This window comes from Haemaphysalis longicornis, unplaced genomic scaffold (assembly GCF_048455015.1).
Source record: "Haemaphysalis longicornis isolate Haplotype H1 unplaced genomic scaffold, Haemaphysalis longicornis Haplotype H1 scaffold_7, whole genome shotgun sequence".
Taxonomy (NCBI): Eukaryota; Metazoa; Arthropoda; class Arachnida; order Ixodida; family Ixodidae; genus Haemaphysalis; species Haemaphysalis longicornis.
This window is the reverse complement of record NW_027526422.1, coordinates 103,491,575-103,509,784: the sequence shown is the minus strand read 5'-3', so window position 1 is coordinate 103,509,784 and position 18,210 is coordinate 103,491,575. Positions and strand designations below refer to the sequence as shown.

Genomic DNA, 18,210 nt, shown 5'->3' with positions numbered 1-18,210 from the left:
TTCACAGACAATCGGCTTTTATTGACTTGCTTCCTCGCCCCTTTCCTGCCCCCTGCCTTAGGTGTCTCGCTTTTTCAAAGTTTATCGACAGGAGTGGCTCTACGGCGGTTTATACGACATCTGGTGTATATGGCGGAAAGGTGGGTGCTAGAACTTTTATCTCTTGAAAAAAAAAAACAAAAAACAAGAGGCTTTAAGTAAGAAATAATAGAGATTAATTAGCCTCTCCTCTTCGCAATGAAACTTACTTATTTTACAGCGTCGGCCTCAGATCGCAAAGGAGCTAGGCGTCTGCCTCCCTCTGCAATAAATGGCGGTAAGCACAGTGACCTGCTGGAAGCATTTCGCTCTGGATGACTACCACATTCCTGCAGCAGTAAGCAGTTATTTGCTCACCCGCCGCGGTGGCTGAGTGGCTAAGGCGTTGCGCTGCTGAGCACGAGGTCGCGGGTTCGATTCCCGGCCGCGGCGGCCGCTTTTCTGATGGAGGCGAAAAGCCAAAACGCCAGTGTGTACGAGATTTCGGCGCACGTTAAAGATCCCCAGGTGGTCAAAATTAATCCGGAGCCTCCGGAGCCAAATCCGGAGCCTCCGGAGCATCCGGAGCCAAAATTACTACGGCGCGCCTCATCGCCTGCGTTGCGTCGGCGCGTTAAACCCAACAATCAATCAGTTATTTGCTCAGTAAGAAGTAAGGAAATGAATTTTTTCCTTGAAGTCATACGCTCCTCGCAATCGTTGTTTCTGCAAACGCGAAGCGCAATCTGTCTACTTAAGTGTGGTGTCGGCGTAATAATCACCCCGAACTCTTCGAGCTGCTCCCTGGGGCCGATGCCGGAAAGCAGGAGCAGGTGCGGGGACTCGATGACCCCCGCCGACAGGATGACCTCGCGGGTCGCGAACGCGGTGCGCTTGCGGCCGCCCTTGACGAACTCCACGCCGACGGCTCGCTGGCCCTCGAACAGCACCTGCACGGATGCACCGGCGGGGAGGGCAGAGGGCTTCATTTTTCCACTGGGCTTCTACCCGGCTAACTTGGACCTGTAAAACTTTTCAGTTTCTTTGCCCTGGTAACAGCCATTTAATAAGCCGATTTTTAATTGTCGCAGTTGACAAGTACATATGACCGCGCATGCGTAGCATAATCCTGAACCCACCGAATGCTGTGAAGGCTGAATAAAAGAAAAGGTGTATAGAATGAAGAAAAAAAAAGCAACAGCTATAGCAACGTAGTACAGCCGACTCCTGTCAATACGAAGTCCACGGGGACTGCAGAAAACTTCGAACAGTACTCCCAAGTAAACAACAACAACAACAAAAAAAGAAACATAGACCAGTATGGTCCGCAACACGTCTTTTTTCTAGATGTCGCTCAGAACCTTGAGTGTCGTGACCAAGTCGAGCGTACGACACGGGCGGCCATGATACAGATGCATGATGAAAAACAGCACAAGAAACTCAGGGACAAAAGAAGAGGGGATGACGCAGAAGAGGGGAGAACATCAGAAGAGAGAGATAGCAGGCGCGAGTCTCAGCTAACCTGCCGGTTAATTAACTGTGCGCCGTCTCAGTTGCGATGTTGTCAACATGGGTAGTACAGAGGGTAGTTTTTGCGCTTGAAGATCTTGAACTTTATTGAGAAATGACAATCACCTCGATGCGTTTCATTTGAATTAGCTTTGATTCTGTGAAATAGCAGATATAATAGGTTTTAGCTTCGAATTACCGAGAAATGTTTCTCATATATTGCATCTAAAATTGCCGGGACCAGCACACTTCTGATTAATCGACAATCCTAATTAAGCGACTTCGAACTATTGAGAGTCGAGTATACAACAACTTCATTTTGGCGGTCATTACACAATACAGAACGCAGCATGAGGTTCAGCGGTGCCCAAAAGGAGGGAAGGGGGATCTTAAATCCCACCACTACAATATGTTCCTGATGTAGTGCATCATGCTATCGTAGACAGTCTTTGGATGCCACAACGGTGTGCATATTATTGTTCCATCCGGTGGCGCGTACCCTGTTGGCGGTGGAGTGCAGGGAGATGTGCAGGTTCTTCCTCCCTGCGGGTCCTGCCACGGGCCGGAGGAAAGCGCTGGCCGTGCTCCAGCGGGAGCCGTTGCGGATGGTCGTCTGGAACGGCGAGAAGCCTGCGCGATGGCGTCGTCGCGCACCCTGCTTATAAGTGGGCAACAAACCTCCTATACTCGGGAACAAGTTAAGAACGGCAATAGCTCATGTACGGTGTCACTCCGCATAGGGGACCGACCCGGACGTCAACGGGCCCGCGCATTTTGAAATGAGACTGCTATGAATGCGTGATATCGTCTGCATTTTCTCACATAGTTTATTTGTCGTCGCCTCAGTTGTTTATAAGCATTTTAAGTCCGTAAAATCACGAAAAGGGCTCGTGCCATGTTTAAAATATTCCCAGTAGCGCACTACTTGCGGCGCGCGGAGTAACATCCGGCTGCGGTGATGGGCACAGCAGCAACTTCCGTCACCGTTCTTAAGTTGTACCTCAGTATAGCAGGGCGAAGTACAAGGCGCAGGGTAATTAACATCACATGTTCTGAAGAACTGGCACTGCTCAATCTACAGTGCGTGTGATCTCTGCCTCCTTACAATGCGTTAATGGGGCTATGGGGGCCAAACAAATGTTTAGTTCATTGAATAGACTGCCTTGCAGTAAAATCAACGATGTTGACGCAAACTTCGAATATATAACCGACATAGGAAAAACAGATGGATCAGGGGCGACTCCTTGGCCACTGTTTCTCAAAGTCTTTATGACGTCACAAAGCCTTGTTTGTACGGTTGGCTGCTGCCGATTAACACCACAGCCAAAAAACAGGACTGCGAGATTGCTGTGGGGCCTTCAATTGACAAAGTGCCCCATGCGCTCGGCAACTGTCAATGTTGCCTGACTGTACGCGACATTCACTGTTAATTTTCTAAGCTGAAATGCAGGCGAAGAGTTTCCCATCACCGATCTGGCGGCCTCCATTGTAGTCGAGGATGTCGTAGCCCAGCTCTTTGCCGGCTTCCAGGAACGCCTGGGCCAGGGGAGTGTGGGAGGCGGGGCTCGAGACCGTCAACTCGCCGCCCACTCCGTACATTCCTGGGCGAGGCCAAAAAAAAGCAACAAATATCGGCAAAATCACCGACCGCGCTGAGACAACAATTTCCTTCAGTGTGCTTCGAACAGCCAATCGATGCTGGTTTGAAGAAGAACGAAAGCAGCCCAGTAATAGCTCTCGGGTTGTTCTAATGAAATTAAGAGGAATGAACCTAGCATATTTCAAATATAACAGCAAAAATGACGACATTTTTAAAATTCTCAAGTATTTCATACACTGGAAAACGGTGTTAATGCGGGATTGTTGGTACATACCTTAAGTTAGTTCGATTACAGCGCTACGACGGGACAAGAAGAGGCGAGACGGGACTGGGCTCTCGTCTCGCCTCTTCTTGTCCCGTCGTAGTAGTGATCTTTCACAAACCTAACTGTTAACAATAAACCTAATTCATAAGACAGAAAATGACTGTCTCACCAGCATTACTCCAAATAATGTTGGGAGGAAGGCAGCATAACCCTGGAACCGGGCAACAATCGTGGTGCAGTTCAGGGCTTACGTACCGTACGGCCCACGTAGCCTCGGACGAATATTTGAGCGCCAGCAGATTCTGTCGACTTAGGCCGCGTGTATGGTAAGAGTCATTGTCAGCTGTAGTCTGTGTTGTCGGAGTGATGAAAAGATAGACGTACAACCTCTACAACCATACCTCCCTTTTCACGCGCGTCCTCTACATCCTGGTACACAAAGCATGCTCCCTCGCCATCAACCTAGCTCTAAATAAAAAAAAAAGTCTCTTTTTTTCTTAGTGCTCCTTGAAATGCAGTCACAGCTCACTCACCTTCCCGCACATGAAGCCGATAATTGCCGATAATAAAAACACGCGTGGCGTGAAAGCAAGTTGCAGTAGATGCTTTTCGGCATCAATATCAGCGTTTAAACAATATTGGCCTAATTGTCATCTTCGTAATTTGTTTCGTTGTTTAAGGGCACCGCACGGTGTTAGCACACCAATGAAGAAATAGAACTGGGATCACCGAATGGACATAATATAAAGGCTTGAACAAGAAATAAAGGACAATGGTCGCTTTAACGAAATTGAGTAGTCGTGCTTGTTTTAGCTGATGTGGTAAATAAGTTTTGATAACGACTGCTGATCATAGGAAGTATCATGTACGCTCTGCGCTTGCTGCTTTCGGCTAACACCTTCAGGACGACAGAAGAGATATGGTTTTGGAAGATGATGGGGGGGATAAGATAGCGGGACGTGTGGAGAGGGGCCCACTGTCGACCACAGCTATGAAGCACTTACTCCTCTATTCAAGCACCTATTCATGTTAAACCAAATTTATGTCAGCTGTTCGGTGCTTTTTGTATGTCACTACCATATATCTCTATGTCACTATGTCACTACCAATGTGTGTCACTACCATCTCTCGATGCGCAACCGCTGAGCGGCTGGTCATTGGTTAAGCCCAACGGGCCAGTTTCGTATCATACACTTTCTGCTCCATGACAAGGCAGTTGCAAAAAACAAGACATTGTCGCCTGTCAGTTACGCAGAGTTGGAAAAAATGGTAGAATGGGTAAGATTTCATCCGGGAAAATTATGTCTCCGCTGCGTGCCGGAAGACTTGGGTTAACCCTATAAACGGTATGCTATACGAACACAAATAGAATTGTGTTAAATGTCGGGAATAAATTATTTTGATTGCAGTTCCGACGTCTTGTATACACGTGATATACACGGGGCATGTATCCTGCGGTCATCTGGTGTCCGTGTGGCATGTATACGTGGTCTTGCTGCATGAATGTTTGCTATAACGACAATGCGTTTTATTTATGTTATTTCTTTCGCCACGCAATGCTGTCACCGGGTTTAAAGAAGTATGAGCGCGCAGTGTCGTACATTGTACCTTGTTGAGCAAGCGTCAGCAGACAAGCACTTTTTCCATGACAGAGTCCTATCCAGTATTCTGTTGCTCACAAAGGTCACACAGTCGGTACCTACCCGAGGCAGCAAGTCTGATGTCCGTCTGGTCCTCGAAGCGCTTGAAGAAAGGCAGCACGCTGTCCCAGTCCCATCCCGTAGCTCCATGCTCTCGGGACCAGCGGTTGTAGTCCTCGGGGTGACCCCGCACGTACAGCATGAAGTTGATGGACGAGCAGCCGCCAAGCACCTTGCCTCGGGGCCAGGGACTCCGCTGAGAGAGGGACATGGATAGATAGATGAATATATATATAGAGAAAGGGCAGAGAGAGAGGGAGTGAGAGTAAGGGAGAGGGGACAAAGCTGTAACGAAAACTGATGAAGTGAGTCACACTAACTACAGGGCGCGCTACTGAAGAAGAGCGATATATATATATATATATATATATATATATATATATATATATATATATATATATATATATATATATATCACTTCGAACTACATGTTGGTCGACGCGTTTGTGTCTCGCTACTACTTGTCTGCACACCCTTGAAACGCTTAAGCCTGACCCATCAGAGGATTACCTCGGGGTCGACAGTAAAGAACAACGGGATTATGTAGGCCAACTTCCAGGCTTCGGAGTGTCTGGAAACGTGTGCAGCCCCTACCGAGCCCTGTCGACAACCAGAAGTATGAGGAGGATCGACAGTGTGGGCTATTTGGTAGTGCTTCTTGAACATCTTGAAGTAGTGCAAACTGCTAAGTAGCGCAGACGTAGATACCCCCACGTTGATTTATATTTTGGCAGGGTTGTGAGCCCAACATACATATGAATGAGTTACAAATGTAGGACCATGCGTGTGCGAATATTGGCATATTTAGACCTCAATAAATGAATTTCTGCACGAAGTGCGTCCAGAGTTTGATAGTTTAAATGTACGGGCTATATGTTCGCGTGCGCAAGTGATTATTGTTTTGTTTTGAGTCATGGGAAAGTTATCTGTCTTATAATTTTCTTTTTTTTTTACTTTTTAGCTTTTTTTTAGCAGGCAGATGAAGAAATTTTTACCGCTTCTTTCACGAAGACAATTCGCATGTGCTATAAGCGCGCAGCGAGAAAATCGCGTCTATGCTTGCACTTCGCAGTTTAATTTTTCCCAATGATTCTCCAGACTCATTCTTCACACATGCCGGCCCAACCGAAGTAAAATATGTTGTTTGTACTTGCCATTGTTTAGGTCCGATAAAAGATGAAAAACCTGCTCTATATCAACCGAAACTTGAAACATCGGCGTTTCTAACTGCGCGTTAGCAGCAGTGCATGGGGTGCAAACTGGCACCAATTGCAGCCATACAAAACTGTCCGAAACTGGTTGCGTTCCTCGTGGGAGGGAGACCACTACCACAGTTTTTCAATGCCACTACCTTGAGGGAACCTCAAATTTGTCTCGATAATGTATGCTTTGCAATTGCAACATCATTTTCCAGCAGTGTCGAATTGGGTTCGAATGTAGGCAGATTCTTATCTCTTTCCAAACATGAGCTTAATACAAAACATAAAACACGGGTCACTGGCGAAGTCAAATGTAATAAAAAATTACGTTTGGTTATCGCTACTTAGCGCTCGCGAATAGTCATTTTTAAAAATTTGTGACATGGGGTCATATGTCACAAATGAAACACAAATCATATGTCACAAATGAAACACAATATGAAAAATGAAACACGGTCACAATTTAAAAATTTGTGACCTGTGTTTCATCTTTCGTATCATGCTATTTGACCAGACAGTATACATAGTCCAACCATCGATTTCACAAACATGGGCTTGCGCAGATTTTTTTTAATGTCTTCGTCGGGGCTGTGTAAAGAAGGTAACAGAATAGTACAGAGAGTTGTGCAAGTGCCAGCATTCCTGAGCGGGGCTTCCGAGTGGCCCTTTCAGTTTCTCGCGCCACCTGTGTAGCTTTTCATCCCGTAGGACATAGCATTATATAGCAGCGCATTGCTGACCTGTTGGGTGAGCGCGAGGCAGGCGTTCCTCTGTGGCTCGGTCCAGTATGCCCAGTCCTTGGGGCCCTGCAGGGCGAGCGTGGCCATGAGCGGCACGGCGCTTAGCGTGTCCTCCACGCCGCCGGCCTCCAGCAGGAGCACGCGAAGAGAAGGTCGGGAGGAGAGGCGGTTGGCCAGCACGGCGCCCGCAGAGCCTGCACCCACTGTAGGCATAATGACGTGGCGGAATTAGAGGGTGGGACGCAGCTTCAACACCTTTTTAGCTCCGAGGCAACCCCCTAGCTGCCACCCACACCACTCGCCAACTGACATTCCCAACGGATTGGATAATAGTCAAGTACAGGGTGTGTGCTGATATTGACTAATGGTCAGTCAACAAACAAACAAACAAACAAACAAACAAACAAACAAACAAACAAACAAACAAACAAACAAACAAACAAACAAACAAACAAACAAACAAACAAACAAACAAACAAATAAATAAATAAATAAACAAATAAAAAAATGAATAAATCAGAACTTTAGTGTGAGAAGCGGTCTACTTTACTTCAATTATCTCATACAGCGTTATCTTGCCACTTCGATATATCAGTGCTTTGGAGGTTTTAAATCACTGCACACAAGGGACAATTACACAAAGGAGACACACTGTGCTCTAACTTCCAACTTTGGTATCACAAAACCCGATCACCACATATGTACCTCACTTATGAAGCAACACGCCTAATTTCAACCAACAAGGAAGTAGTCATAATCTAGCGACCAACACAGATAAAACTGCAAACAACTAAAACCAGTGTAGTGCTTACGCTCTATCTCTGGCAATAACAAGCGTCTTCGCGGCTGCTTAAATTTCTGCTCTCCTCAATACGTATTTGCTCAGTCCTGGGCATTTTGTAGTATGGGATGTCCCCAACTTTGCCTTTGTTTATCAACGTTGACGATTCTGCAAGTTCATTTCGGCTTCTCAGACGAGTGAGAGAGTAGAAACTACACGCCAGGCATAGCAGTAATATTCAGAGATGTATCGCAATGATTTGTCGCCTCTCTGTGGTTGGTAACAGCGGGGATGTTGATTAATGGTCACATTAAGACACACCATTCGTTTGGAAACGCCCGCATTATTGGTTACATACGTGTTATTCAGGGAATTTATGGGGTTAACGGATTGTTCATCATACGCGTGCCTAGGCACGTTATCCTAGTACAGTTAAGGTATTATGAAAACAAAATCTTTTAAGTGCGAATGCACTTCTTAAGCGAGCCTGAATCGTCCGCCGCCGTCGTCCGCATAGCACCAGCTGCGGGTGCGCGCGCTCCTCGTCTTCCCTAGCAACGGGGGGAGATGGGGGCGCGCTACTCTCCTCCTCCTCTCTCCGCTCAGTGACTGCGGGTGTTGGGCGCCTCCTCTCCACTTCGGGCGGGAGAGCTCTCGCTCGCGTAGCGGGCGCTCCGCATTCCGACGCGTGAGGGCGCTCGTGTAGCCCTCGCCGTAACGGCGGGCGCTACTCTCCTCCTCCTCTCTCCGCTCAGTGACTGCGGGTGTTGGGCGCCTCCTCTCCACTTCGGGCGGGAGAGCGGGAGGGCATTCGCACTTACACACTCTCCCCCTCGGGGAAATGCGAGGGAATTTTTTTTTAATAAAACGATGTTGTATGTTGTCTTGATTACCCGTTCAAGCAATCCTTTAAAGGGACCCTCCAACAATTTTTAAATCTTTTTTCTAAGTGCTAAATGCTTTCACACCGTTGTCAACCAACACATCCAGAACATAGAAGAGTGGTTCACAAAGTAACTCAGCCAAAAGTTACGACTCGATGCCCATCGGAGAACTTTGAGACTTACGCAAAACATTTCTCTCTTCCCGCTCCCGGCGTTTTTCAAGCGCTCAAATTACGCCATTGCAGCAACGCAGGAGCTATTGGCCGGCTTCCTTTCAGTTCCCCGCCGAGTAGCATGTCAGTGTTGAGATTCTAGCAAACCTCTCGGCTTTCTTCTTTAATAAAGGTCTTTGTCTCTCTCTCTTTCTCTCTCTCTGCAGCAATAAACACTTTCGATAGCCACTTTAGAAAAAAAAGCCTCAAAAGCACAGCAGAAACGGATGGCGGGTCTCCCGCGAGGAGCACATCACCCAGCGCTTCCTGCAGGCGATAACTATAGCTTGTATTCACTGGCGAGGCACGCATGCAGGCAACCATGTGAGTGCGCCGTTGCTGTTTACGTCGGGTTCCACGGGATGGCGGTAGTTGTCCGTGCTTAGCACACGATTTGTGTTGGACGTTACAAACTCTACCCCACCGAAAGAAAAGTAATGCCTCGAGTCCAATGTGAGGGCGATTAATAACATCTCAGTTGACACCACCGTTAAGAATCGGGTTGAAACGGGTCAGACGACGCACGCCGGCGTTTTTTCTGCGGCGTGCGGGCGCAGTGGCACAAGCCGCGCCATGTCCGTAGAGCATCGGTTATGTCCATGGCCGTTTCCTGTGTGGCTAAGAGGAGAAATTGACAGCTAAACTTTTCTATGAATACCACCTATAGCTTTTGGAATGCTTCCAGACGTGAAGGACAAAGTGAAAACGTTCATCGGAAGTGTTGCAGACTCCCTTTAAGGTAAATGTACAACACCAGAAGTACCACCGTTGCCTTCTTTGATGCGGGAACATGCAGCAGTCAGAACAATCTCCAGAGATTGACCATGAAGCTTACTGGTAACGATCATTATTACCGCCACCTCCATCTTCAACGCAAGATATTTGGCAAGAATGCAAATGGTCGTTTCGAGAATGATAATCGTAATTGTGTGCTGTCTTTGTCAACGCTGTAGGTTGTGAAGCTACATGTACCCTATTATGGCCCTAACTTCTCTTTTGGAGGGGCTGTAAGTAGGCAAATCAATAATCGAGACTGTCGCAATCGTCGGCGAAATTAGCTAAGAACGTAACGGTTAACCCGGAGATGAAGAACACTTGACTGCACTACCCACGGACTAATTATGGGTGGCGGTTTGCGCGACGGCTGCCCCCCCCCCTCTTTTTTTTTACGTTAAATGTTTCACAAAGCACCGTTGCGCGAATCACCCGAAAATTTCCAAATTGGCATGTTGTTTGACCACGGGGCCAGGAGGCGTGAAAGGCGGATGACACAAAAGTGAGTTCATGATGGCTGTGTTCAAGGTAACGATTTGTGTGTGCGGAAGCTTGCAGGCACCCCCATTGTTGTCATGTACATCCGAAATGTGTACCTTTGCTTGGGGGACAAATGTTTTGTTAGAACATTTTGTCGCCTTTGTCCCATCACGATCGCCATAGTCCTCGTCGATGCGGGAACAGTCCGAATTCCCAGAACAGTCATCGTCAATGTTGTTGTTGTCTTCAATAAAGTGTAACCAACCATAATTACCGTCGCCGAAGTGTGCGGAGATTAGAGGGTGTCCCAACAAAGAAAGTGTAGGTTTCCTCAGAGTCGTTTTATATAAACATCACCCAGCTGCGAAAACTTTATATGGTGAAATGTGGCCAAGGCTAAGGCGAAAACCTTGTATGTCAGACTGGAAGATGACCTTGAATGACTCGGACGTCAACATGAACAGTACAAAAACCCAAGGAAGGCCAGAGGCGAAGTAAAGCATGCTAGCCGTGCGTAAGAGGTGAATGATGACTACCATAGGCAATGATAGGTTATGTAGGATGAAGGCGGATTAAAAGATATGAAGTTAATGAGATATATTGAAATTAATTAGGTGGATTGGTATGGATTAAGATGGATTAAGGACGGTGAAGTTGCGTGGCAGCCGTGTTGACGGATGGACGTGTATATGAAAACTCCTTTTCCGAGTAGTACGGCCGCCGCCCTGCTTTCGCCTTCTCAAGCACGTTAGCATTTTTAAGTGTCCTGAGAAATCTTCGCTAGTTTATATCCTTTTTAGGAAGCGTGTGTGGTAGCATGCATGTTAGCTGCAGCCTATATATGTACGCCTTTTAAAAACACAAACTAAAGCAACTATAGTTTCAAGGTGAATGATGCCAAGCAGTCGCGCTCCTGATGTACATGACTACCAGTAGAACCCAACGACGCCCGGATATATGTTAACATAACAAAGGTACACATATTCGGTAATCCCTCAAAGTGCCTAGTTTGGCATGAAGTCCAGATTATCATTATGTGTATAACGCGAGGCAAACATTGCAATCACTTTGAAAAGCATTGCACACATCAGCAAAACCCATTTTGACACTTGAACAACCCCGCAATATAATCAAGAATTTCCGAAACAAACACGTTTACCGTTTACAGCGAAAGTGTATACTGTGATACCACCAAATGGCTTAATCGTGTGCTGCGTTCATAGACAGTGCCCTCTGCCCCGTCCCCAATGCCGCAATCGTGTACCATGTCACACGTCCTCCTTGTACCAACAAAAGGTTCAATCAATCATAAACTTGCAGGCCAGACTGGTCCGAGCAGCACGGGCAAGGAAAATCAAACATAGCAAAGTTGTTCGGTATAAGCAGCAGTTAACCTAAGAACAATAGTAAGAAAACATGTACCCAGCAAAAATATTAGGAAAACATAACATGTTTGACAAAGCAGCGCGTAGGCAATACAAATTAAGAAGCCGAACAGAATATAAACATCAACCGTCCCTATACACTATAAAACACTGATTTGAAACTATACCCAGCACTGCATTACAATGTTCCTTAAAACGTATTGGTTCAACAAGACAAGTGCTGTTTCGAAGCCCTAAAGAAATTTCCAGCTGCGAGAATACCCAGGAAGTAAATTGCTGTTTGCCATGGTACGGGGAAAAAAGCTATATTGAAATAAACTAGTTTTAAAAAAAAAAAAAGAATAGGCTCTAAGGCGTGAACACTTGTGCTCTTCGCGCGGTTACTGGCTTAAGGAACGCCGGTATAGTCAAAGCGACTTTTTAGACAGAATTGTCCGAACAAGTAATAGACTATTTAGTTTTCTTCTTGTTTCTAAGGGGAGGGGGGGATATAATCTTCGGTCATGAGGTACGTGTGGGAGTCTTGGCGTCTGTATTTGCCATTAATGGGGCGAACGCGTTTTATATAGATCATCTCAAGTTCGTTAACATCTTCCTTAGTTCTCAGGTCAGATACTAAAGAAGCATACTCAAGTTTACATCGGATAAAAGTAATCTAAGCTTAGAGCTTGACATAGGGCATGCTTTAGCTTTCGCCTTAAGGCCTCTTTAAAGGCAGATGCGCATGTGTCAGAATTATTTTGAGGCCAAAACAAAGCTTAGGAAAAATGACGCCAAAATATAAGATCACTCTTCAGGAAGAGTGATTTGATGAAGTTAATACTACCAAACGCTGCGATACTTCTTACGTGTTATTCCTAAAAAAAGACTCTTTTCTGTGGGATAAGTTTCATGTTTTAATCTTCGCACCATTGTGCGTCATTTTCTGTAGCTTCTGGAGCACAAACTCATCACTTGCAGAACAAACATTCATAAACAAAATACAATAATCGCCAAACGATTACAATGAAACGCAATAAAAAATCACGTTGCCCTGAGGCACTCCAGGTGAAATCGGACAGAGTGCGCCTTACCGCCAAGCATATTTTTACTACAAATTTTACCTGTCGAATTAATTTGCAATTTTTGTCTATTTTTCAAGGATGTAAAAAAATGACAGAGATTCAGAGAATTATCTACTAATGCGTAGCATTCTCACGTTGGAGTTCTGTGCACGGTTGGAGTTATTTTCACAAAGATTTGGCTGACTAGCCAATTACGTTGGGTTGTTTTATTGTTTTAGGGGCGAAACCCTTTAGGGGCTCGGGCTGTCGGCGTTTCCTGTCGTCGTCGTCGTTTTCCTCGTCATCGTTTGAGGTAGTCACAGTACTAAAACACCGGGACACTCGTTTTGCAACGCCTCGCGCTATAACGCTTCGTGCTTCAAAGACACGATACTTTTGCAGCAAAGCTGTATACCTCTACCCCCCAATGGTTTTATCTCCATGGGCAAAAACGCCAAGGCGCTAAGAATACACTTATACAATGCATGCTTCGCCCCTCCCCAGGTTTCACATTGGTGGAGTTGGCCCGGTTTTTTAAGTTTTCTTTTGTTGCTTCTGGCCAATGACATAATATACACCATTATAGAAATCGAGTGCCTTTAGTCCGCCAATTAGGTATTTTATGCAGATGTAAAGCGTAGTGAAGGATTGGTCCGATCTAGAGATTTTTATATCTTGTTTTCATCCTTCTGTTCTGTTTTTTGTCTTCAGTTTTTGGAGGAGACATATGAGGTGCGATTGTTTATTTCGTCAGTTTTTAAATTTTCTTTTCATTTTCATTTTTTAAGTTTTTGTATTTTTCTGGTTTTTGAAAATTTCGTTCTATCAATTAGTCGCAGTCGCGCTAATTGATTCACAATACAATACAATTTACAATTTACAATAATTTACAATACAATAACGATTAAATGCGTTACTTTCTCCTTTCATCCATTTCTGTGGAAATGCAGGGTGTTACAAGGTTTGCTCATTCTCGCTTTCTTATTCGTATTTACAATGCTCTTTTCCGCGAGTTTTTAGTTGTCTTCGTTTTTTTAGGTGTATAGGATGCGAATTTCTGATTTCGTCGTTTACGTTTTGTAAAATTCCTATTTTTTTATTCTGTTCGACCAATTATCTCGATTTACGTTATTATAACGATCAGTTTTATGCCAACGTGCATACTATCGAAACAAAGTGATAGTTCCCCCAGTTATGCCGTTTTATGGCTATTATTTTAGTTATTTCTGACATTCTTTTCCGGACATTTTAGTTCAGTCTTCATTTTTTTAAAGATCTATAAGATTCACATTTTAGATTTCATTAGTTCATGTTCTGAACTCTTTCCTTTTTGCATTTTTAGTAATAATTGGTTTTCAGAATTCTGTCGGCCAACTATGTCGGCCAATAAACGATTAGTTGCGCCACATCTTACACGGTCCTAGCATTGGGAGTACTCGGAAAAAAAATGCTGCGCAACAAACTGGGCCTAATCGAACTTTTAATTCATAATAGGAAAGTAGAGTCGTTCCCAGTCTTAGCTGGAACTTCAGATTAAACTTCAGCATGAAATATTTATAAATGTCTAACAAAAAACCGTCCAAGCGAATGTCGATGGATGCAGAAGCGACAAGGAAACAAAAAGTGGGTAAAGCATTGCTCCAGCTAAGACAGTGGACGACCGTACTGACGAAAGGCGGAAAATATGTGTAATACCTTAGCGAAGTGTTGACATCACACCTAGTCATGTTAACATTTTTAGGGGTGTAATTTCAAATTTTCGCTCCTGCAGTTGCAGGTTCGTTAGCAGAAACGCCTTAAATTGGTTTTTGGCGCGTTTGCACAGACAACGTTTCTACTCAAAGAACAATGAGATATAAAAACTGGCTGAACACGTATTGGAAAAACCGCAAAAACACGTGGCATAAATCTTGATTCGCCCCGTTAGGTGTTTTCGAGAGGAATCATGTAAAGCAGCTCGCAGACATTTGTGTGGGTTACGTATGTCAGCAAAAACCAATTCAAATCCTAGAAGGGCCTGCAATATGATGAGAGATTGCCCCTCCCCCTTCCCTCACCCCCAAAAAGTTCGACATTTTTGCGCTGTCAAGGGTGTAATTAAAAAAAAAAATCTAGCCATATTGAGCTACTATAAGACTGTTTTCCAGAAATCCCAAGCCTCTGAGACTAGCCGCTTGGCTAGTCTCAGAGGTTAGAGGTGCAATCCTGAAAAAAATTTAATAATTTAATTTATTTTTGCGCATTTAAACGAGCAACCTTCGTCAGTAAGAAAAAAATCCTGCATATTATTCAGGAATCCGTAAAAATTCCCAACTTACTCCCACATTCATATTTGCCCGATAGTGGTATGTTAGGTCGAAACTGTGGACCTAGATAATTTCTGGATATTTAAGGGCTACATATGCCAGCGAAAACCAGTTCGATATGTCGACGCGTTAACTAAATAATCAGGGATTTGTGAAAGCACATTTTCAGGGACGAAGCACCTTAGGTGCTTGGGCTGTCGGCGTGTGATATCGTCCTCTCGTGTAATGACGGTAATAAAACACCGGGACACTTGTTTTCCAACGACCCGCGCTGGAACGTTTCATCTCCGTGGTCAAAAACTGCATTAAAAGAACGCACCGGGACACTCTTTTTTCACGCTAGGACGTTTCGTTCTTCAAAGACACACGACTTTTATAGCAAAGCTGTATACCTCCACCTGAACTCCGCACAATCTACGGCTTGGAAGCGGGGGAGGCTCATCAACACCAGGAGCATTAGGACGAGGAAGAAGAACCCAAGAAATACAATATGCGCATCGACTGGGATTAGCTACGTGATGGCTGATTGTATATAATAAATGTACATATGCATATAATCGTCTTCTGTCTCTCATTTCCCATTAGCAGCGATTTTGCTGTGGGAAACGCCTGCGCACACTGCATGCTTTGCCACGTTATGGAGATGGCCAGGGAGTTTTCGCCTTTTGCTTCCGTATAGGTGGAATATGAACAAATCCAGGGGCGGTATTCTCGTAACTGCCCCTTTTTAAAACGTCCCTTTTGCGTCCCTTTCATCGTGACGTACTTCCGGTTAAGAAGTGGACGTTGGCAGCATGGAGGAAGGTTGGCAGTAGGTTTGCCGCGCTTGCGTTACGTCACTTCCGGCTGTTTGCTTTTAGCCAATCAGGGCTCGCCAAAAGGGACACTTTTGAAAGGGACGCTAAAGGGACAAAACTCGAGAATACCGCCCCAGGCCTCATTAGCCAGACTTCCACTAGGACATCCATGTGCAAACAGTTTCATTTCTGCTGCCATCCTGAATACTCAAGAAGCGGCGTAGATGAGGCTGCTCACCGATGATGAAGTCGTAGACTTGGGAGAGCTCGTGGAAGTCGTAGTATTCCTCCTGCGCCGGCAGCCTGGCGAACATGACCGCCAGCATCTGGGTGACCGCCAGGGCTTGGGCCTTGGTGAACATCGTCCCTTCTGTTCAGCGCGCGCACGGCCCCCGAAGCGCGCAGCCAGCTACTCACGCCTTCTGGAACATGAGAACTTCGAATGGGACGCGGCTTTCCCACAGGGCTCTTTTGTTCGTCTAGAAATTGAGTCACGGGGGTCCCTATATCGCGTCACTAGGAAACGGCGTCCGTGTTCAAAGATTACTGTTTTCTCCGTATCATTTGTCCCCAATACCCAACTCCCTTTTTTGATGCGATGCGGCCGCTTGTCTCACCACTTATCTCAACCACGGTTTCTGACCTCTTCCTGATTTCGCTTGTTATGCGGTGATGTAGAGGGATCTCTTCGGCGGTATCATGCCCTGGTTTGTTTTTTGAGCTTTTGGGTCGAATAGTATGTGCCGCAATGTTGGCCTAAAAACTCGACTCGATGGTACCGAGTTCGCGAAAATGAAACCATCACGAGGCTCCACCAAGCGCGCTTGAATGGCTTTCTGCATCGCTCGCACAAATCCTGCTATAGGGAAAAAAATTATACTATGTGATACCGGAAGCTCAACCCACCCACTGCGTGATTGAACTTTTTCACGCTAAAAACGATACCTTAGACACCCAAGTCCAGTTGCGCTTTCTTGCAGGTGGGGTTACTCGAAGAAACGAAAACTCTCCTCCTAATAAAGATCTCCAATCAATCAATCAATCAATCAATCAATCAATCAATCAATCAATCAACCAATCAATCAATCAATCAAGCAATCAATCAATCAATCAATCAATCAATCAATCAATCAATCAATCAATCAATCAAATGACTAATACATAACGAATTAACGGTTTCACCAATCGAAGTATTATTTATTAATTAGCCAGCCAATTAATAACTTATTAATAATGGGCAGCCAAAAAATAAACAAATTAATTAATCGAAAAGGTATGCATAGTAGCGCCATTACGGAGGTTTATTATGCAGCAGCCTGATTGGCCGCTGTCTCTGCACTGTAAAATGATTTACACCGTCAAGGGTGTTTTTTGCTGTCTGTGACTCAACCGTTAGATCTAACAAAAAAAAAACAACCTTTAAGTGTGTATTGTCAATTATAACACCCCTACGCGTTAGAAAAACACAAGTGCACACCCATTTAGATGATGTTTTGTCGCTAATTACACCCTTTCGAAGGGTGTTTACTGTTTTTTTAAAGGGTGCAAGAGTGTTAGGTATACATAAGGAGTATCACATGACGTCACCGCAGCGCAAAAGTATGCTGGCAACCAGGGCCGTGCAACGGCGGCCATAACGGTGGCGGCGGTCAAACTTGCTTGAGCGAACTGGGAGGCGGTGTCGTTACGTTATTGTTGTTATCGTGCACGGAGTTGACAGTGATCAGACCAGTGGTGGTTGTTTGGTTGTGTTTGAATACTTATGCTTCAATTTGGGGGCAGGCGCTAAAAAGTGCAATGAAGAAAAAGCCGCGCTGTAGTGACGTCGATCCGTCGCCGCTCCGAACCTCGAAAACCGACGCGGTGCTTTTGCCTACAGTGGCAGGCTCGGACAGTGAATATTATCTTGTTCACACGATTAGTTCAGTGCTGCATCAATCATTTAAAGCCGCTAAGTCACTAGGTAACCACAACCGTTTGACTAGTGGCTGATCGTTCAGCGGCCACAGCTAAAGCAAGTTGGCGGCGGCGTCATTGTGTGTGGAAAAGTAAGCACTTTTCGCTGTGTTTTAAAAAAGACCTTGCCTGTATCACTTTGGGTTAGCGGCTGTGACTGTGTTTATAATTTCTTACGACAGAAACGCCGGTGCTGGAAGCTAGCGATCGCACTTGCAGCAACTCTAAAACTTGCGAGATTGCGCAAGGACGGGGCGAGGCAAGGAAGCGAGAATCAACGGCGCGCGAGTCGTGTCTCGTTTGTTTCGATACGTTTTGGCTCTGTTTCATACGTTATGTTATGTACTGATAAGCTCACACTCGGGCGCTCTCCAGCTAGCGTCTAAAAATGCTATAATGAGCGCTATCGCGAAGCCAGTGTTCGTACGGCGCATTTCGTGCTCGGCAGATCTCGGCAGATTTCGTGCTCGGCGCAGCAATGAGACGGGAACGCTCGCAACTCGGTCCCCGACAGGGCAATGCTTTTCGTGGAAAATTGCAACCACGTTGCGGAAAAACTGC

The 18,210-nt window shown here is 45.4% G+C and overlaps 1 protein-coding gene across 1 annotated transcript in view; it reads right to left on the bottom strand.

Annotated features, from left to right (window-relative positions):
- LOC144146451 (putative GMC-type oxidoreductase Mb1310) overlaps positions 1 to 16,055 on the bottom strand; it is a 32,240-nt gene extending 16,185 nt beyond the window's left edge. The window contains exons 1-6 of the mRNA XM_077678406.1: positions 15,932 to 16,055; positions 7,032 to 7,234; positions 5,096 to 5,288; positions 2,997 to 3,128; positions 2,027 to 2,157; positions 801 to 968 (exon numbers count right to left, since the gene is read on the bottom strand). Of these exons, the coding sequence (XP_077534532.1) occupies positions 801 to 968; positions 2,027 to 2,157; positions 2,997 to 3,128; positions 5,096 to 5,288; positions 7,032 to 7,234; positions 15,932 to 16,055 (951 nt within the window). The remainder of the gene's footprint in view (positions 1 to 800; positions 969 to 2,026; positions 2,158 to 2,996; positions 3,129 to 5,095; positions 5,289 to 7,031; positions 7,235 to 15,931) is intronic.
- Positions 16,056 to 18,210: the final 2,155 nt, after the last annotated feature.